A 21,597-nucleotide genomic window follows, 5' to 3' on the forward strand; every position below is an offset into this window, starting at 1 on the left:
CTAGTGGCTAAAGTTCTTGCTTTGAGCATGCTGAGATCCCATATGGGCGCCGGTTCTAATCCCGGCAGCCCTGCTTCTTATCCAGCTCCCTGCGTGTGGCCTGGGAAAGCAGTAGAGGACAGCCCAAGGCCTTGGGACCCTGCGCCCCCATGCAGGAGACCTGGAGGAGGCTCCTGGCTCCTGGCTTCAGATTGTGCAGCTCTGGCTATTGTGGCCACATGGGGAGTGAACAATGAGATGGAAGATATTCCTCTATGTCTCTCCTCCTCTGTGTATATCTGATTTTGCAATAAAAATAAATAAATCTTTTTTTTAAAAAAAGGAAATAGAAGAATTAATTACTGATGATATTCATTTCAGAAAGAGAAAATTTTCATGTTGAATGAATGTTATACCAGGTAAAAAACTGAAACTTGTATGAATAAATAATACTTCAAATGGAGAGAAGGTAAATATTAAATTAAAAATGAAGACAAATATTAAATTAGGATTTATTTTCAACCACTATAAATACAAATGGTCTATCAAGCAAAACTAAAACCATGAATTATGTATTTATAGCAAATAAAAGACAGGTGGGGAGAATTTGAAGCATATTGCCATGATTTTTAGATTACAAATTTTTCAAGGTAGATTCTGATCATTTGGTGATATACATATTCCAAATCTATGGCAGCCTCTAAAAGCGATTTTTGAAAAAAGAAGTACAAATACTTTGCTAGTAGATAACTTAAAATGGAATTATAAACAAGAACCAGTTAACAAAAAATAGGGCAGAACAAAGGAACAGAGATCAAATGAGAGGATATAGAAAAACAAATTAAGTGACAGCAACATCTACGTTGAATATAGATAGTCCAGTATCAAAGGAAAGACACAGACTGCTGGGCTAGACGGAAGAGGCTGTCTGTAAGAAATGTGCCCTAGACACAGAGGTGCAGGGACAGAACAGAAGCGAGACGGCCAGAGACGTCGGCAGTGTGCTAGCACAAGCTCGCTGCTGCTCCCCAGAGTGCGTCGCTAGCATCGCTGACACCGTCACGTCGGTCACTCAACCTGAGTCCTGATGGGAAAGCAGGAAACTCTACTAATCACGAATTGTTTTCTTCTTTACTCCTTGATAATAAATATTTGCCAGGCCACTCCTGATATTTCATGCAAACATGACAGGATTCACTTTGAAACAAAGAACAAGAAAGATACTACACAACAATGGGAAATTAACCACTCCTGAATGTATACACACCTTACAACACAGAATCAAAATCCATGAGACGAGACAGGCCGGCAGGAGCCAGTGCTGCGGCACAGTGGGCTAAGTCACCGTCTACAAGCCAGGCAGACATCAGTTCACGTCTAGCTGCTCCACTTCTGATCCCATTCCCTGCAAATGGTCTGGCCAACAAGCAGAGAATGGTCCAAGTGTTTGGGTCCCTGCACCCATATGGGAGACCCGGATGAGACACCTGGCTCCTGGCTTCCCCTTGCTCAGCACTGGCTGTGGCAACCATCTGGGGGAGTAGACCAGCAGACGGAAGATCATTCTCTCATTCTCTCCATAGCTCTTATAAATAAATGCAGAAACCTCAAACACACACACACACACACACACACACACACACACACACACACACACACACATACACACACACACACACAACTGAAGTGCAAGGAAAAATAGACAAACTTTATAATTGGGCATTTTTCTATTTTCATCTTAGTCATTGCTAGAAGTAGACAGAACATCAACAAGAAAGAAGGAACACCTGGTAACAGTAGCACCCATCTTACCCTGACTGGCGTTTATAGAACACATTAGGGACCAAGGAAAAGCATGGGCTTGCAGGAGTGCACAGAACATCCACCGAGACAGACCATGGGTCACAGAAGAAAACTTCATTATTGAAAACAGGAGAAATAAAGTCTTTTTTCTTGATCATTGCAGAAAATGGAAAACTCCTACATTTTGTTGGAAGTGCTTGTAGCTAAATGAAAATGGAGACACAATATACAAACACCTGAGGGCTGCAGCTAAAGCCGGGCTTAAAACCTGAAGCTCTGAATGTGTGTGTCGGCAAAGAGGACAAACCTTGAACAGATTATCTAAACTTCCATCCTAGGAAACAGATTAAACTCCAATAAGCAGAAAGAAGTAATCAAGATAAGTCAGCAGAACAGAAAATCGAGAAATAACGCGGGAATGGAACAAAGCTGAAAACTGGCTCTAAAAAGCTCAACCCATCTGATAGGTCTGTCGCCAGAAGGAAGCACAAAATCAGAAGGAAAATCCAAGTCACCAACTGAGAAGAAGGAAAGGACACAGCTGCCGGATCTACACTCACCGAAAGAATGAGACATTGCAAACAGCTGAAAAGTCAAGCGGAACACAAGAATTTCTTAAGAAATATAAACTAATAATTCCTGGTAGTCTCAGTGCACTTATTTCTGGACACAGAATTGTGATTCTGCCGAATGCGTGTAGCAGTGACACCAACGCTGTTCACATTCCCCAAAAGACAGAAGCTCAAAGAGCGAACGCTCCGCTGCGGTTATTAAGTTGCTGACACTACTCCAAAACTGCGCAGTTGTTTCAAAAAGACAAAATCACAGACCAATATCCCTCGCTCAACTAAATGTAAATATTGTGAACAAGATGTTAGCAGATTGATTCCAGCACTATTTAGAAATCATGACTAAGTGTGATGCATTCTGGGAGTGTGGGGCTGACTCAGCAGCTCCACCTCAATCCATTCCAACCGCCGGCAGAAGCTCCATTCCAACCGCCAGCAGCTGGGTGTTTGATCTCGGGAGGAAGCGCACCGTGCACGGGCAGAGCTCAGCAAGCTGGAAATAAAAGGGAACATCCGCCAAGCGCCAGACAGCAAACATAAATACCTCGTAGCTGACATCACATGGAATAGCCAACTAAGACCAGGACCAAGTCAGGTGGCTGCACGTTCTAGCCAGGCCCGTAAGATTGCAAAAGAAAAGGCATGCATGTAAGATGGGAAAAAATGAAACTGTCTGTTTGAAATGGAACTATCTACCTGGAAATTAGAAATAATTCACTAGAAATGTTATTAGAACTTCTAAGTGAGTAGTAATACAAAATTCTAATACAAAAATCAACTGCATTTCTGTAAATGAACAATTAATGATTGCTAACTTTTTTTAAAGTAGCACTTGGAATACTGCCACAAATCCAAAAACTACTTAAGTACAAGGCTACTTCAACATTCAGTGGAGAAACTTAACCCAAAGCACATTTTGCAATTCCTGCTCTACATTCCCCGAACTCCCTGAAGACCATAGAGTTTCATGGACTTTGAAGCTTTTGTGCCCAAACCAACTTGTCTTTCAATTCCATTTTCTGTGGATTTTACAAGCATCTTCACATGAGGGTAACAAAATGTGCCAAGTACGTTTGGCCACTACAGATTATGGAGGAAGAATCCACTATGTGTTACGTGTGTAGAAAGAGAAGCTGTGTCCATGAGTGGGAGAACATGCCTGTGTCATTCCTGTTTAAACTGAAGTAAAAACTCAAGGCAAAAGTAAAACGGACGCAGTGGGTTAGTTTTGGACAGAAACCAGTTCAGTTCATTGTAAAATGTGTGCATAGAGGCAAATGGTGTAGTCAAACCAGATTATCTTTGAATTGCAGGAAGGAGTTGAAGGCCTATCATTGCCTGGTTTTAAATATTAATCTAAAGCTCCAGGAAAAATGTCATATGTCATATTAGCCAAAGTACAAAGAGATTGATGGAACAGAAGGAATCCCAGAAACACATTAGGTATCCAATGACTCTGGACAACGCTGCAAAGCTCCTTGATAAAGAGGGTGCTTTCAGAAAGGGCACTGGACCAGGGAAGCTGGGTGGAAACGCAGTTTGGGCCACACCTCTTGCCAGGCTCAAGAGTGAACTCCAGATGGAAGGCTCCAAAGCACGACACCTTCACAAGAAAGCAATTCAGCAAAGCTCTCGGACCTCACATGAGGAGCACCTGCTTAGTTACAACACCAAAAGCACGGCCAACCAACACAATGTGGCTCTTATCAAAATCTAAAACTTCTGCATTTTCAAATCGCTTTTAAGATAATAAGATAAGCCACTGAGTGGGAGAAGTATTTGCAATGCACTTGCCTGAGAAATGAGTACTGTATGAAATAAAGAACTCTTAAAGTTTGATAGCAATCCCAGAAGTGAGGAGAGGCTTCACACAGAAGACACGAAGGGTCAGCAGGCAAACGGGAGGAGGCCCACCCCGTTAGTCACTGGTGACCCACCCACTGGAGCAGCTAACAGCAGCAGGGCAATACCAAGGAGGGGACTGGGCAGTGTGGAATGTTCCAGTCACTTCTGGAGGGAGTCTGTAATTTCTTTTTCCAAACTTTGTATTCTTCTACTTTATTGTTAAGCATTTGTTTATATTTAAAGCAAGAGACAAGCAAGAGAGAGATATTTGTTTTCCCATCTGCTGGTTGACTTCCCAAATGCCTGGCTAGGTCAGGAGCCTCCCACGTGGATGGCAGAGACTCAAGCACTTGAACCATCACCTCTCCCTCCCCGGTTGAGCATCAGCAGGAAGCTGGGATCAAAACTGAGCAGGGGCTCAAACCCAGGCGTGCTAACATGGGACGTAGGCATCTCAAGTGGATCTGGGGCAATGTCTTAAAAAGTTAAACATACCCTTACTATATGACTGAGCAGTCCTACTTCTGGGTAGTTTATTTAGACAAGTGCCAAATCAAGTTTGTATGAAAACATGCATGCAGGTGTTGATGGTGGCTCCGTTTGTAACTGAGTAAAACTAAGAGCAGGACAAGCAATACCATATACCTAAGTATATGCACCCAGTTGAGTTATCTGCTCGATAATAGGAGGAAACAAACTTCTACCCACACCGAAAGTAACCTTTAAACAGTGTGTGGGAAGGTGTTTAGCAAGGTAAGCTATGGTGTGATTCCATTCCCAAACCTGAGAGGTGGGAAGTCGGTCCCTGGCTGCTAGCGACTGGGAATGAGGCAGTTCTGGAAGACAGAGGGAAGTGTTCCATGTCTTTGTGGTGATGGTTTCTACATGACCTTATGCGTTGGTCTGAAATCATAGAACCAATCATGAAGAGTGCATTTTACTGCATGTAAGTGGTTCCTCAACAACGCGGAGCTCAACCTCCATCCATCAGTCTGATGGGGATCTCCGTGAGGCAGCACGTACGGATTTGACTTGGGGTGTCCGTTGCTCAGCACAGACCAAGAAATCATCTAAGAAGGAACAATGCTGACAGCCACAGGATCAGGCACCATCTGCCAGGCACCTTGCCATGGGACTTCCACACTCCCACTACTAAATCCCGCACATGCGGCCTGAACAGCACATCACAGAAAGCACTGGTTCTGTCCCCTCAAGGCAGAGAGGGAGGGACCGTGCAGCTTGGCGGTCACTCCACGAGTCTGACCATGACATCTGCATCCAAGAACCTTCTTCTAGCCCTTTGCGCTCTTAGCAGTGCTGCAGTATTCTCATGCTTACCTCTGTCTCCTCTTGCTTCTCCTACTTCCTCTGTCCTACAGGCTATAAAACAAGAGCCTGTTTTGTCTTCCACCAGCCTCCTGCCTAACGCCCTCTCCCTAAGCCTACCCCACAGGGCATCCCTCAAATCCAATTCTGATTACCTCCTCCTTCCTGAATGTGTTCAGAAAGAGTCCATCTCTCCTCCCTGAGCCAGGGCCTGCTCGCACCTCCCTGGCTGGGACGGTCGCCCATCCAGCATATTCCACAGACCATCTGCTCTTCTGGAGTGAGCTGCTGAAGACTGGAGTGTCTGCTGTCTCCCATCCCCCAGGCCACTCTGACTCCTGCCACCTCGGACTCATGAACTCCGCAGGCCCAGGATGGGGGCTTCGGGGGAAGTAGCACAGTTAGGAGAGACCCTCTGGACCTTCCAGTTCTGAATCCTATCCTTTGTGATGAATGCAAATTCCGCACATGCCCTTCTGAGCCATCTGAGAAATCCTTGCTCATCAGCCTGTTCTGTGGAAAGCATCCTGGGAGCTTGTAAGGGGGCCTCTGAACGCAACAGCTCATGTTAAGTAGCAGCCACAAACCTGCCATTGTGGCCTCAGGCACTTGAAGCCCCAAGGAATGCAGGACTCAGCTCTGCTGAAAGAATCCCCGACCTCTCCATCCTTCTCCCAAGACCCTTGGCCTGGTGCAGTTGTCCATTTGGAAAGTCAGGTCTGACTCCCATACATTTCACATCTCCTGTGCCTTCCATCCTTCCTTCAGGACCAAGTCACCCCTGCTGAGGATTCTAGAAGCACTGAATCTCAAGCACAGCTGGAACCACTCACCTACTTCTTGTCTGAGAAGCACAGCTTCAAGACAGGGACCCTAGGGTCTTATAGGCACCCCGCCCCAGTGGTCTGGCCATGGGCTTTGGATGCAGCCACACGTGGCTACAGAGCTTTGCGCCTTCACCTCCAGCTGTGTGGCCCTGGGCAAGCACTCTCTCCTTGCTGCCACCTCCTGGTCTCCCTTGGTCTTTCCCTGCCCTTTCCTCATGGCATTCCTCAGGCCTTGGACTTGGGACTCTCCTCTCCCTCCCCTCTCCCCAGGGGCCCTTGCTCCTGCTCCACGTTGCTGTATCTAGCTCTGGCCACTCCCACCTACACATCTGGTTCACAGCGCTCTGGATGCCTGGAGAGCAGCTGATTGTCGGGGTCTCCTCAGCACCTTGCATTCAGACCATCTCCAGCCTGCCAGCTGCTGCTCCTGCTCTGTCCCCCACACAATGACCATGACTGCAATCCACTCTGCTGCACAGGAATCAGCCTCAGCAGCTCCTTCACTCCATTCTCCACCCGGCTACTCTCTGAGTCCTGCTCATTTGGTCTCTCGTGAGTCTTCTTGGGTCGGATCTGTCCCCGCTCAGGATCCTTCTGTAAACAGATTTTGAGAGGTATCCAACCAGGAGTTAACTTATTGGGTAAGCATTCATAACCTAAAAAACTAGCTTTACTTGAGCAGATTCACTCACCCTTGCATTTTCCAGTGGTTTTCTAAGACCAATGCCATGGGCACTTACTGGAGCTCAGCTTGGAGTCACGCTGACCTGGGCTTTCCCCCACCAGCGATGTCAACTGCACTACTCACCTGGCCTCTCTGCCCTGGGTTCTTCCCTTTAAGTTGGGAATAAATCACTGTGCCTGCTTCTTGTTTATGAGCATTAAATGAAGTTACAGAGGGAAAGCAGATCGCCCAGTACCTGCCATATATATAGTAGACACGCCAAAGCAAGTTGCCTTTTATTGTGACCATTTATTTGTGCCCAGACTTCATTGTTAAGAAGCTAATAATTAATGGCAGGGAGAGTGAATTCTGTGGAGCTGATGGGCACAGAATCTGGCAACCTGGCAAAGAGAGAGCTGAACCGAAAAACACTGCAATAACTGGAAAAAACGCAAAACTCAGTTGTCCATATTCCCCAGTCTATGTGTGTGTGTGTGTGTGTGTGTGTGTGTGTGTGCGTGTTTGTGCACATGTATGTGTGTGTGTGTATGACAAACTGCCAGTGGGGTAAAAGTTTCATGGTGGTGATTTCCTTGCAGACAGAAGCAACCAAGCAGCTGGTAGACCAGAGAACCCCATGTTCTACACTGGTCTGCAGCCACTCACTGGGCAGAGGAGCTGAGCTGCTGAGGACAGAACTGACACTGGTAGGGATTTGCTCTCCCCACCCTTGCTCTCACATCTGAGTGGAGTGCCAAGGGCCCTGGGTGAGCTCAGCAGGAAGTGGAGCATCTGAGAGATTCACCTGCCTGGGTCCTTCTAGGAAAGGGCTTAACCTCAGCTTCCTCCCTTGGGAAAACACTGTGTGGAGTGGAAGCAAAAACGAGCCCAACAGGGCCCTACAGACCAAGGAGAAAGAAGGTCCTGACCGGTGTTTGGGGAGGGTGGCAGAGCCACAAGATCTCAGAGAGCAAAGCCTCCTTCTACTCTGACACTTCACGAGGGCAACAGAAGGCACAGGTCTGTAAAGTTGCAAAAGTATCCAGCTGAGCCAAATCCTCTCCTGAAGATTTGGGAAAATGAACTTGGTGAAAAGATTCATGAGCCATAGAAAGATCTCAAAAATTCTACGAAGGTTACTCAACAAAAAGGGAGAACAGGAGTAAGACTCACTGGCCTCCACTCATTGCCACTCCCTCCATCATGCTTACTTCATCAGCATGGCCTTCTGGTATACCCATGCCTTATGTGGTCCCTTGTCTCACTGTTGGCCATTTGGCTTGCTCTGGCCAACTGGACATCATAAAAAAAAATGACACAAGCAGATTCTTGATTGTGGAACCATGTAGAGAGAGGGTCTTGGTCTTCCCAGCCGTCTTGGCTGTGGCCAGCCTCTGGCTGCTCCATCAACTGAGTGATCTGCATGACAAGCCAGCAGAGCCACCCAAACAACAGAGTTCTTGTACCATAACAGACCACTCCCACAGACCATCAGAATTAGACCATGTGTCACTGTGTGACCATCACACAGTGTTAGCGGTCAGCGCTGGACATATCACGATGAACAAGACAATGAACGACACAAACCTTCAGAAATGAGGTGGGAGAACTCGGGAAAAAACTTGTAAACAAAAGGGTAATTATTTAGTAAATATAAAATGTTACTAGAAAGCACACCAAAGAAACACAACAGACAGTGCCTTCAGAGAAAGAGCAAGAGCAAGAACTCATTTTAGGAAATGAAGAGGTGAGAAAGACTAAGAAAATGACAAACATTGAAGATGGTTCAAGAGGGCTCAGCACGCAGAAAGACATCCTTACCCGAAAGGAAATGGTGAGAAAACAGAATGTGTGTAGGAAACAGCACTTCCACCAAAAATATCCTACAGCAGCACCAGTTTAGAAGAATATTGGGCCCCTAGAAGAGGCCAGACAGAGTGGCCAGCCCCAGGGAAACCCTGGCACTACCCCTGGGCTCCTTGTAAACCCACAGTGGGCAGCAGAAGATCGGATGGCTGACACCCTGAGCCTGAGTGCAGCCTGGCATGGCAGGGAGAGAGTGGGGTGGGTGGGAGTGCTGGATGAAGCAGGGTGGGATGCTGAGGCCCCAGGCATAGAATGGTTCACACACTCACCCATGTAGGGCTTGGTGCCAGCCATGGAGGAAGCCTTTTCTGCTCCTTTGATGACCGTGGCGATGTTGAAGTCGGTGATGTGGACGTGTCCTGCACACACAGAAATAGGTACTCGGTTAGTGAGGGCTGAGGTCATGGGGCTTTGGGACTCAAAGCTGAGGCCAGCCACATGCCATGCAGGTAAAGGTGAGAACTTCCACGAACCGAGGCCCGCCCTGCCTGAATGCTTCAGCGTGCGTTTGGTAAGGCCTGAGTGATACACTTAGCAGGATCCAACACGGTAAAGTTTTAGAGACACTGATTAGCAGCATGACTCCAGACGGGTACAGACTGTGTCCCGTAAGATGACGGGGAGTGAGCTGGAGCTGAAGCTGGGGTGGGATGTGCGCGGAGTGGGGTCCTAGTGGGAAGGTGGGGGACGTTGAGGACACCTTGCGCCCAGTGTGAAGTGATGGATGCAGACGGGGTGTGCAGAGGCAAGCCTACTGCCCCTTGTAGGCTGCTGCACTTGCCAAGATGACACTCAAGGAAGTCGAGGACAAAGGGAGAGAGAGAAGGAAGGAAAAGGGGCTCGAGGGGATAGGGATGAGAGGAGAAGGGAGAGCTGGAAGGGGACAGGGAGGGACGAGGCTCTTAAGTGGGCAGCTCTCACTCTCTGGGGAACTTGGCACATACAAGAAACCAGCACCTGCACCCTCGCATGCTCTCACGTCCAACACTAAGCAAACTCGCACTCCTGTTGCGGACTGCAGGGCGTGTGAGGTGCACATCTGTCTTGGCCTTCCTTCTAGTCCCCAGAGCCATGGCCCGCACCACTACTGGGGGAAGATTCTTCCATTCACCCTTCCCCAGCAGCTAAGTCACCCATGTCCCAGGCAAGAGCGGGGTTTGACGCTGAGCTCTGGCTCCCGACTCCAGCTTGCAGTCAGTGCAGCCCTGAAAGGCAAGCATGTTCCACCCAGGAGACCCTCAGCCTCAGGTCAGTTTGGGCTGCTGAGGGCGCTTGGAGCATGAACCATTCTGCAGACACCAATTCCAACAGGAATTTACATTGCTCGCATGTTTTATATTGTTTAGAACACTGTTTCTCCTTATTCATTTCTCTGAATGAACTTAAGACAATCTTCGCCCAGCACCTGAGCTGACCCGCCTGCAGCCTCACCTCCTGGGAATCCCAGACCTCCAGAATCCCCCGACCTCCTCCTCCCCCTGGCCCCCAGTTGTTTAGATGTGGCGCTGCTGCAGTCTTGGCAACACCAGGCCAGGGGGCTGACTTCTGGAAGCTGCATCCGTGGAGTGGCGCAGGCAGTGGTGAGGGTCTTGTAGTCCTGGTGTGTGCAGTCCCGGGGCTCCTGGAGGTACTGCTCCCCACCACTGGAGGGACTGACATCACAGCTATCGCTCACGCCTCCCTAGGCAATCTCAGAGGTGCCCAGGGCCGACTTGCACCTTCACGGGCCCCCGTTCCTGCAATCCGCCCTCACCCTGCCCTGAGCAGCGAAGGGGGCATGGAGCAGGAGCCAGGTGACCGACCTTCACTGGCCCTGCCACGTGGGCTGAGAGCCTCTGGGAAGGCCATGGGCAGGTCCAGCCACAGGTCTCTGGCACAGCTGCGTGTCAGCCTCAGCTGCGGATCTGCCTTTCAGATGTCTACTGGGGGCTGTGGTTTGGTTTACTGCCCTTGGCGTCGTGGGACCATCCCTGGCTGGCCAGGCAGCCTAGTGACCTCAAGCCCACTGCCCAGTGTCTGGGCTTCATGCAGGGAGGGCAAGGTGGCCTCCAGCACACCTGAAGTTCACGTTGGGCTCTCAGTACGACCCCTGGTTTGCATATGTCTGGAGCCCAGTCCCCAGTGCCACAGTTCAATGGGGTGCTGTGAGGTGATGTGGATTAGCTGAGCACATGAAAGATGGGGTTGTTGGTTCAGCCTCACCTGGGATGCCCCCTAATACGCCCAGTTGGTACCACTACCAGATGCGAGCGCCACACTTCCAGACTGCCTACAGCCAGAGGCATGAGTTGAGCGAACCTCAATATATTCTCCATCGAGTGCCTGGGCTCAGACAGCAGACAGGGCAACAGGTGACAGCCCCAACACATCTTGCAGGAGCGCTCCAGGCAGAGCTAAGGCTCCTGGCCTGCAGAAGCCTGGCAGAAGTGCCTCAAAGTTCCCTAGAAAACTCCCTGGTGGCTCACCCCACCTCACTACCGACAGGCCGTGAGTGACAGTGCCCACTGAAAGTCCAGCGAATTTCATTTTCTGGGGCTGTCATCACCTCAAACTGTAGCTGATGGGTTAACATGGTGGCATTGTAGGCTAATCCACCTGCAGTATCAGCAACCCATAAGGATGCTGGTTCGTGTCCTAGCTGCCCCACTTCCCATCTAGTCCTGCTTATAGCCTGGGAAAGCACCCACATGGGAGACCCAGAAGAAGCTCCTGGACCTGACTTTGGATTACCCCAATTCTGGCCACTGAGGCCATTTGGGGGGTGAATCAGTGGTGGAGGATCTTCTTTGTCTCTCCCTCACTCTCTTTCTGCAAATCTTATGTTCAAGTAAAAATGAAATATATAGAAAGGAAGAAAGAAAGAGAGAAAGAAAGAGAGAAAGAGAGAAAGAAAGAAAGAAAGAAAGAGAGAGAGAAAGAAAAAAGAAGAAAAAAGCCTGCAGCCAGTCAGTCACCAGGTCAGCTGAACGATCTCGGGCCATTTCCTAGGTTCTAGAACATCACCTGGCAGCCTGCCACAGGTGACCCAACAGGCGGGTCCTCGGCCACTTGCATTGACCTCACCTGGTGCACTGCTGGAAATGCCAGACCTCACCCCTGCATGTCAGTTGAGAGAGATGCCTGTGGACCCCAGTGCTGTGATGGTGGGGTGCGAGCCGGGCAGGGCTGGGGTGGCGGGGTGCGAGCCAGGCAGGGCTGGGGTGGTGGGGTGCGAGCCGGGCAGGGCTGTGGTGGCAGGGTGCGAGCTGGGCAGGGCTGGGGTGGTGGGGTGTGAGCCAGGCAGGGCTTTGGTGGCAGGGTGTGAGCCGGGCAGGGCTGGGGTGGTGGGATGTGAGCCAGGCAGGGCTGAGGTGGCAGGGTGTGAGCCGGGCAGGGCTGTGATGGTGGGGTGCGAGCCGGGCAGGGCTTTGGTGGCAGGGTGCGAGCTGGGCAGGGCTGGGGTGGTGGGGTGTGAGCCAGGCAGGGCTTTGGTGGCAGGGTGTGAGCCGGGCAGGGCTGGGGTGGTGGGATGTGAGCCAGGCAGGGCTGAGGTGGCAGGGTGTGAGCCGGGCAGGGCTGTGATGGTGGGGTGCGAGCCGGGCAGGGCTGTGGTGGCAGGGTGTGAGCCAGGCAGGGCTATGGTGGCAGGGTGCGAGCCGGGCAGGGCTGGGGTGGTGGGGTGCGAGCCGGGTAGGGCTGGGGTGGCAGGGTGCGAGCAGTGCAGGGCTGTGGTGGCAGGGTGTGAGCCGGGCAGGGCTGTGGTGGCAGGGTGTGAGCCGGGCAGGGCTGTGGTGGCAGGGTGTGAGCCGGGCAGGGCTGGGTGGGGGCAGGCAGTGTCAGTGTGAGGCGCTCTGGCTTGCCAGGCCGTGTTACCTCCTGGTGCCCCCACGACTGCCCTGAAAGGCACGTGCTACTTCCCCAACTTCACAGTAACACTAAGGCTCACAGAGGTGAGTGGCTGCTTGAAACCACAGGAGCCCAGGGACCCCAACTTGTGCGTTGTCGCCCTACAAATGGCAGAAATTTCAGCAGGGAAACCCCAAACAAGCTCCACTCCACACACAGGATGAGACTAGAAACTGCCCCCCACCCTCGTGCCCCACTGCCTTCCCAGTTCTCCACTGAAGTTGGAGCAGAAGGGTTTCCAGTTGACACTGGAACCAGTGCAGTGGAATGCTCCTTCCCTCCCCGTACCCCCAGCTATCCCTCAGCCTCCCCCCTGCAGGGTCCCCATGCAACCGTGCCACAGGCTCACCGTGCTCATCCAGCAGAATGTTGTCTGGCTTGATGTCCCTGCAGAAGAAAATAAAGAGGCTGGCACCACAACACCGCCTCCAAAAGCACTCACACAGCACTGGGCTCGGCTGAAGGGTGCTTACTGATCCCTCCCTGGTCGGTCTCGGCCCAAGACTCCCAGAGGAACTACGGTAGGACCACAGCAACCAAGCTCTTAGTCCCTCCTCTTTCCTGGGACTGCTGTTTTTATCTTGGAGATTCTTAACCTGGGGGCTCTTCAAGCCCAAGAGTGATGAGCGTGGCTGGGTGGTTCCACGCCAGCAGAGTGGGTGGGAGGAGGGCACAACAGCTGGAACCATTGTACAGACTTGACTTGGGAACTGAGCGCAACCAATGGTGGGGTGCTGCCGAGGTCAGAGGTCAGCAGTCAGAGTTTCCGGGGCAGCCCAGATCTGTGCCTGCTTGTGTGGGTTCCTGACACCCCTAAAGGGTGATTCAGGCTAAACCAAATAACACATATGTGTGCATACACTTGTGCAAGGCACACATACATGCAAACACGTGACCACATGCATGCATGTCTACCTATGTGTCTATGCGCAAACACATGTGTGTGCACACACAGCAGCACACGGGTCTAATGGGCCATCGCAGCTTCTACAGCTCCAATCAGCCGCAGGAGGAAACAGGCTGGCAACGCGTCTCTCCTGAGCCCACGTGTTCCTGGACAATTCCGCAGAGTGCCCATGTGCGACCACTGATGCCGTGCTGGGTACTGAAGGTCCCCAAGGTTTGGAGTCTGCGGGAGGGTGAGCAGTGGCTGTGTGCCAGCATTCACCACTGCACCTGCTGCAAACTCCACGGGTTCCGTTCTTCGCAGGGAGCCCCGCAGTCGCCAGGCCACAGCTGTGCTTATCATCTGCTCCTGGCCACAGGAAGTTTGCTGGCTTCCTTTAAGGGCTGCATATCCACATGGGGCACAATCTGAGTGGGGACGTTTCTGGAAAGTTCTGCTCCATGCTCTCTATTCCAAGAGGCACTTTGTAAAATGATGTAGGCAGACGGCTAGGCAGGTCTGGTGAGCTGGGGAGGCCTGCAAGCTGCTATCCTCCTGCCCCAGGAATAACCCTACCATCCTTCTTGTCAATCAAAATACAACCTCTCCCCAGGGTTGCATCTCCTTTATTTGGGACGTGGGGAGGAAGACCCCATGCAGACACAGGTCTTGAGCTCCATGTGGGATTTACAGGAGTCCCAGGGGGCCTCACCCCAGGGGCACCCCTCAGGAGGCCAGCACCGGAGCTGCGCTCTCTGCTGCAGAGACCATGCCTGGAGGAGGGGCTGGCTGCCTTCTCGCTATGACACCATCCTCCTTTCAGGCACACACTTGCTGAAGCTCTGCATTAAAACTGTGGATTCTGGAAACACACGCCCTGCACACACATTTACAGCAAATGTCAAATGTGCGGAAACTAATGATAGCTTTCTTCGCGACAAAGAGCAGGTGCCCCTGAGTTGGTTCAACATCACTTGTATCTGAAAATGCGCCTTGACTATTTGCAATCAAGTGATTGCAATGTATTCTTAGGGGTGACGGAAACTCTCTATCCCTAGAGTGAAATAAAATTTTCATCGTGCCTGTTGGAGCCCACGCATGCTGATGCGTGTTAAGCCACGAGGCCCTGCCTGCTGCGCCCCCAGAGCAGCCGCTGTGAACTGAGAGCTTGTTCCGGGAGAGGAGTCGAGAGAGCCCACAGGAGGGCTGAACTGGCAAAGGCGCGAAATTAACACAAGTCAGGTGTTGGCAGGTCACGCGTTGACACTCGGTCCTCGCCTGTGGAGGCTCCCAGCGGGACGCCTCAGGAGAAGGTGAGAAAAGGAACAGGAAGTTCGTGCGCAGGTTGCCAACAGCCACCAGTGCTAGAGCTCAGCCCCGAAGCTGACAGCGTGACTGGGCTGACCTCGACCGGAGTGCTGGGATCCAGAGGGTGGAGCTGATGTGCCAGGTGGGCAGGGCTGGACAGTCCTGGGGAACAGGGTTGGACATTGTCTCCCCACATGCTTGTCCCCCACAGAACCTCACATATCGCGATAGAGATGGTGTCTAGAAGGGATTTTCTCTGTCTGAAGGGCTCATTTCATGCTGATTTGCCTAGCGGCTCCAGAAAGTGACCACATGGGTGTGATGGAAAGGGGCAAGGGGGGCTCCCTTGGGGGGGAGTCTCTGCTGTGGTCACAATGGACACACCATAACCAAGAGAGATGCCATGTCCCACGTGGGTATCAAGCATGAGAGCGTGGAAACTAACAGCTTGATCACTGATGTGTAGAAAAAAAAGCCAGGGTTTACGGAGGGGAGATGGAGGCAGGGCTTTCAGTGGTAATCAGGGCAGCCCTCTCAGAGGAGGTGACATCAGGCTGGCATTTGAAAGGCAAGGAAGAGCCACTTGCTTTTTTCTTTTTTTTTTTTTAACTTTCATTCTCTGTTTTATTTTGTTGCTCATGTTCATATATTTTTAAACATGTTACAAAAATCTCTGGGTGATCTTTTTTATATTCTTGTTTGACTTTTCTGTATTTTCTAGAATATGCATAGTAGAAATAATGCTTTTTAAATAAAGGAAATATTTAAGGTAATTTTTTAATGATATTTCAGCAATCTTAAATTTTAGTATATTGATACAATATTCAGTTGGTAGCTAGAGCATTCTTTCTGTTTAAAAAATTTTTTTATTATATTTTTTACAATCTTTACATAGTTAATTAGGGTAAAAAGGTTCAAGGGCTATAGGAAAGTAGGTAAGACTATTATTTCCATATTGTTTCCTTCATGTTTAAAGTGGGGTATTAAGGGAGAAAGCCCACCCAATTTCCCACCCTCCCCAGGTCCCGCATGTAGGGTATGTTCCGAGGGTCTTGCTCAAGTGGTTTTGATAGTTCACCAGTTCTGAATCGCTGCCAATCTCGCCACTCTGAGCATGATGAGGTCACTGCAGAATCCACTGATTGACATAGTCCGTCACAGAGTCTCTGTTTGCCCCATATTTCGCTGCCAACATATAGCTGAGATGGTTGATTGACCTGTTCTGTCTTCTCTCTTTTCTTGGTTAGGGTTCTGAGTCCAGCATTTTGGTTGGGGAGATCTCCAAAGAAACTTTGTCTGAGGTGTTCTCAGACCAGATTCTTGTATGTACTAGCAAGCACAGGGCCTGGCACAGTCCATCGCCCTGATCAGCTGGGTTGGTTCTGTTTTCACTCCCGACTTCCACTGGAACCAATGGGTGTTGCAGTCCAGCCTAGTTCTGCCCAGCACATACTCGGCCCTCGCATAAACCAGTGGGAGCTGCAGCCTAGTCGGAGCGACCCACAATAACCCCCACCAGGCCCGCCCCCTACCCTGGTTTGCCAGTATGTGTAGCAGTAGTTCAGTCTGTCGCACACCCCATTCCACCCCAGCCCCTGTCCTGGTTTTCGTGCCCTCCCATGTTAGTGGTAACCCAGGAGGGAGGAGCCCACTATTTCCCTCCCAGGCCTCTCCCACTCCCGGATTGTGCTCTCTCCAGGTAGTCCTGTGGTTTGACTTGACAGAACCAGGCCCCAGTGCCAGCTTCTGCCAGCTGATGCTGTGGCTAAGCCCAAACCACCCTTACCCACTCTAATTTTGTTTGTACCAGTAGGAATAACCAGCCCAGCCCGGCTTTTCCCTTATTTAGTCCACATGAGGCGTCCAGGTGTTGTAGCCCTGCTTAGTCTGGTCTGCCCCCATCCCAGCTCACGCTCTCCAGTGGGAGTAGCTGTCCAGCACAGGAACCACCCCTTATTCCCCTTCCCTTCCTGGTTCTCATGCTGCTTGGGCGCTGTGGTCACATCCAGTTCAGTTCACCTCATCCTGGCATTCCGTATTGTGCACTAGTTTTTGTTGCCACTGAACCCGGCTTGACCCACACTGTTCTGGTGCTTGGATTTGCCAGTGGATGACGTGAACAGAGTCAGCCTGGTCTAAGGAAGAGCCACTTGTACATAATCCAGGTGGCAGTGCTCTTGCTGCAGAGGAGGCAGCAAAAGCTATGGGGAGGAAAGACCAGGCCACAGCATGCCCTGGCCCACAGGGCATGGCCAAGGCAGTGGGGGCACTGTTTCCACTGTGCTGAATTATGTCCCAAGTGGAAGGGATGCCAGTCCCACAATTACCTCATGTTAGGCAAGACTCTGTCTTGGTGGACAGAACTGAGCACTCCTCGTAGCTGTGTGTGACGGCCACACGGGCAGATACGCAGTTCCTCTGGCCATTGAGCGACAGCAGGCAAAGAAATGGGACCTCCATCCTATAGCCCCAAGAACCAGAGCTTGTACATAGCTGTGGGCGCGGTGGGGTCTCAGAGCTCCAGGAAGGGCTGCAGACCACTCCAAGGGCAGTTTTGTGAAGCCGCCCTAGTAGAGGCCTGACCCATGGAAACAGGGCGTATCAACAGCAGCCGTGAACCTGCACCCACATGAGGGGTGGTCGTGCTCCTTTCAGGACCCTCTCCCCTGACTTCTGCTGCTTCTCAGTTCCCTGTTCTGAGGGACTGGGGTCAGGGGTGGGGAGGAAAACCAGACTGTTGCCACTGAGGATTCTGGGAACAACCCAAAAGAAAGAAAACCAAGCTGGCCTAGAGGTTGGGAAAAGGGAATGTCTGAGCCACTCTGGCAGGTGTCTGCACGCTGGGAGGCGTATGGCTGGGCTCATCCTGTTCACCAAGCAGTCAGTCAAACCCATGCTTTCCAGCCCGCGCTGGTGGGTCGTAGGAGGCGCAAAGCTCAGTGGGATGCCCTGGGGAATCAGGAGTTGATTTTCTTAGTAACCATATGTGCCCCAGGCCCCATGGAGAACACAGCTTTTCAACTGAATTCGTCCAGACCAGCTGTGCTTGCAGCATTCAAGGAAAGTCTAACGTCCCCCAGACATGGCTGATGGGGTTCGTGGTCCCTCCCAGTGGGTAAGGTGACAGGGACGTGACCTGAGAAGCAGTAAGGGTTGATGTTAGACGCAAGGCAGAAGCGCTTCCCTGGGCTGTGAGCACAGGGTTTGTTTATTTGTTTAAGATTGATTTATTTATTTGCAAGGCAGAGTAACAAAGGGAGAGGAGAGGAGGGGGAGAGAGATCGTTCATACATTGCTGCCTGTCCTCTGCTGATCTGAATAGTGCGGAAAAGAGTGAGGAAGAGTGATACAGACAGATTAGCTAGGAGGAGGCTTTAGGGCTCAGCACGATAGCCAAGTGGCTAAATCCTCGCCTTGCACATCCGAGATCCCATGTGGGCACCAGTTCAGGTCTTGGCTACTCCACTTCTCATCCAGCCTGTGGCCTGAGAAAGCAACAGAAGATGGCCCAAAGCCTTGGGACCCTGCACTTGCATCAGAAACCTGCAGGAGACTCCTGGCTTTGGCTCAGCTCAGCGTTAGCCATTATATCCACTTGGGAAGTGAACCATTGAACAGAGTATCTTTTCTCTGACTCTCCTTCTCTGTAAATCTGCCTTTCCAATAAAAACAAATGAATCTTTATATATATATTATTATATAATATTATAATGTTATATATTAATATATATAAAGGTTCATTTATATATATAAACATATATTATGCCATATATACATAAAGAACCTTCCTCTCAAAAGCAAAGACTAGAGGTGGCCAGTCCAGGAGTGGCCGGTCCAGGGGTGGCCAGTCCAGAGGTGGCCGGTCCAGGAGTGGCCGGTCCAGGGGTGGCCAGTCCAGAGGTGGCCGGTCCAGAGGTGGCCAGTCCAGAGCCAGCAGCCTGAGGATGTGGTTGTCCACCCCACAGGGAGGTGCTCTGGGTATCATGTCTCCACCCAAGGTGCACAGTAGGTGAAGGGCGAGAGAAGAAGTGTCTACAGGTGGCAGTTCCTTTCGGTGTTTCTGCTCACACATCATGAGCCAGCACCAATCACAAGGTTGCAGCTAAAACCAGGGAGGCAGGCTGTGTGGCCTTCCTTCAAGGGGCAATTCCCCCTACTACTATTCTCACACTACAGACCCTGGAGGAACAGCTGCTGGGGACCATTCATGCTTCGGGGTGAAGTGTCTGGCAGGGGGAGCCTTCCCTCCACACGCCTGCCTGGCCCAGCATCTGGCACTGCAAGCATGTACAGCTCTCCTGGGGGAACCCACACTCACACAGCTGGGCTTGGGCATGCCCCCAGGGAGCAGCAAATTGTGGGGGGATTCTCCTGAAGACAGGAACGGAAGAGTGTGAGAGAAGGAGGGAGGGCCTCGGGGAACTGCCATGCAAAGGCAGGCCTAAGGATGACTCTTGTCCCCCCCAGAGAGAAGGCCCTTGGCCACCAAGGGCCTGAAAACTGTCAGAGCTACAGCCTTTCATAGCTCCTGCGGAAAGCCCACATCAGGACCTCGAGAACAGCCTCCCTCTGCTTCTGGCGAGAACCAGCAACTCTGTTCCCCTTCAGCTTACAGAACCTGGCTAGCAACCTTGGCGGCAGCAGACAGACAACTATTCCAGAATATCTGATATGCTCTGCTTCACGTTTGCCTTTAACCCCACCTCTGCCTCAGTCTCTCTGAGCATGCCCACGGTTGAATGCACCATGCCATACCATTGCACCATGCCATACCACGGCAGTATCATGCAATATTCTTCCACACCAACAGCACTGCTCTTGAATCCATCTTGTTACCTCTGACCCTTGCTTGTCATCATCGAGGTCGACAAGAGGCATGTTTGCTGCTGTTCCCAGCATGAGGACACCTCCATGCACAGAGCCCCTATGACCAGTCAGTCAACAGCACAGAACTACCACAGGGTTAGCAAGTTCCTTTCCATGGTGCCGTGGATGCGCAAAACCCAGAAAGAGTGAAGGTCTGGGGGTGAACCCCTCAGGGGTCTGCCCTCCACGCTCACCTTCTGTGGTAAAGGAGGGCTGAAAGATTTGACAGCTGCTGAGCTCCCTCCCCATGTCAGGTGCCTTCCACCACACTGGGAAGTGATGGGGGCACGGAAAGCTCCAAGCCTTACATAGTCTGAACTGAACCAGTAATTCTCCAAGTTGCCTACAATGTGATGGGGTCTGTGATGGGATCTACTATGCAGTGGGGAAAAAACTTTGTCAGGGTGAAAATGAGCAGTGAGTAAAGAAAACTTAAAAATGAAAGGTTTGATATAACAGTCCAGACAGAGCTCTCATGAGATAAACTGGCTGGGCTCCCATTTCTGCCCTTCAAAGTGGACAGGTGCTCAGCCAAGTTTAACAGGTGTTTGGGGGGCCCGATGAAGCCAGGGATCCCAGGTGCACTCCAGCCCCTCTCTGTTGCCCCGCATCATCCTCGCTCCAGCACCCCCCAAATGGCTCCAGTTGCCTCTGAAATGGGGCCATGAAAGGTAACCAACGTGGCAAGACCACTGGCCATCACACTGGACAGGTTACAGAATCCAGCCAGCCTCTCTCTCTATCCACCCCTGGGGACCGCATGAGTTCAGCTTCCTTCCTCTTCCATTTGCCAGATCAAAAGGCACAAAGAGCTATCCCAGTGCTTCCCTGTGGCACTTCTGAATAGTGGGGCAAATGGCCTTCCGCTGGACACTGCCGAAGGCATTTTCATTGTCTGATAAAAAAAAAAGCCCCTCTGTAACAGTGCTATTTTAGCTTGTTCTAGGGGAAAATATGAACTCTGCAGGAGACAAGGATTTTTTTCTTCTTTTCTTCTGAAATTAAAGTATAAATGTGGAGAGAGGGGGGACGGGACATGCAGGATATTAGAATTGGCAGATGCAAGTTTGAATTCTCTTTGCCTCTTACAGCCTTGATAATCTGCCTCGGGACCCAGTACTCCCAGAATGTGGCTTTGGGTGTCCACCAGGACGGTGGTGCCTTGCATCTAATAAGCCTGAGGAACTCAATGCAAGGCAGCTCCCATCAGGCCACTGCTCACACTGACTGCCCAGACTTGCTCTTCCAACTTAGAAAGCACAATATTTAGCATCGGCTTCACAAAGGCAACACCAGGACTTGCGTTCAAGTGCACACGAAACGCCAGGTCCTTCTGCTGTAAGGGAGCCGCCAAGAAACCACACACATCACCTGGCCGGGAGTCACTCGTGCCTCTCATCTCTTGGTGGGACTGTCACACGTGCATTTCTCACACGTGTTCCCTGAGCCCTTCTGGGCAGCTACACATCTTCTCACGGGTCATCTCACAGTGTCTGCACCTGCAGCCACATGTGACACAGACTCACCCATTTTAAAGATGGATGGATCACAAGGCTCCTGTGACTCAGAAACCAGGCCACAAAAGAGTTCACTCTGTTTTAAGTCGCTTCCTTGTAGACCCCTTTGCGAAGGCCAGGGAGGGGACACACTGAGGCCTTGGCACTCAGGCTCTCTCTTTAATCCACACCCTTGGAGGAGGTGCTGACCACATGCCCTTTTTGGGGAAGAGAACTGGAGTCCAGAACTCTGAAGCTGGACTCCTCTTCACTGACC

General features: G+C 51.1%; 1 protein-coding gene across 2 annotated transcripts in view; it reads right to left on the reverse strand.

Moving 5' to 3' along the window:
- The window catches only part of STK32B (serine/threonine kinase 32B), a 206,013-nt gene that overhangs the window by 18,253 nt on the left and 166,163 nt on the right, over window positions 1-21,597 (reverse strand). Inside the window, exons 5-6 of one of the 2 annotated variants that reach the window (XM_040966057.1) lie at window positions 13,114-13,151; window positions 9,149-9,238 (exon numbers count right to left, since the gene is read on the reverse strand). In XM_040966057.1, coding sequence (XP_040821991.1) covers window positions 9,149-9,238; window positions 13,114-13,151 — 128 coding nt within the window. The remainder of the gene's footprint in view (window positions 1-9,148; window positions 9,239-13,113; window positions 13,152-21,597) is intronic. The other variant, XM_040966058.1, reaches the window with a different exon arrangement.

The sequence above is a fragment of the Ochotona curzoniae genome, unplaced genomic scaffold (assembly GCF_017591425.1).
Source record: "Ochotona curzoniae isolate NIBS_2020 unplaced genomic scaffold, NIBS_Ocur_1.0 scaffold_4505, whole genome shotgun sequence".
NCBI lineage: Eukaryota > Metazoa > Chordata > Mammalia > Lagomorpha > Ochotonidae > Ochotona > Ochotona curzoniae.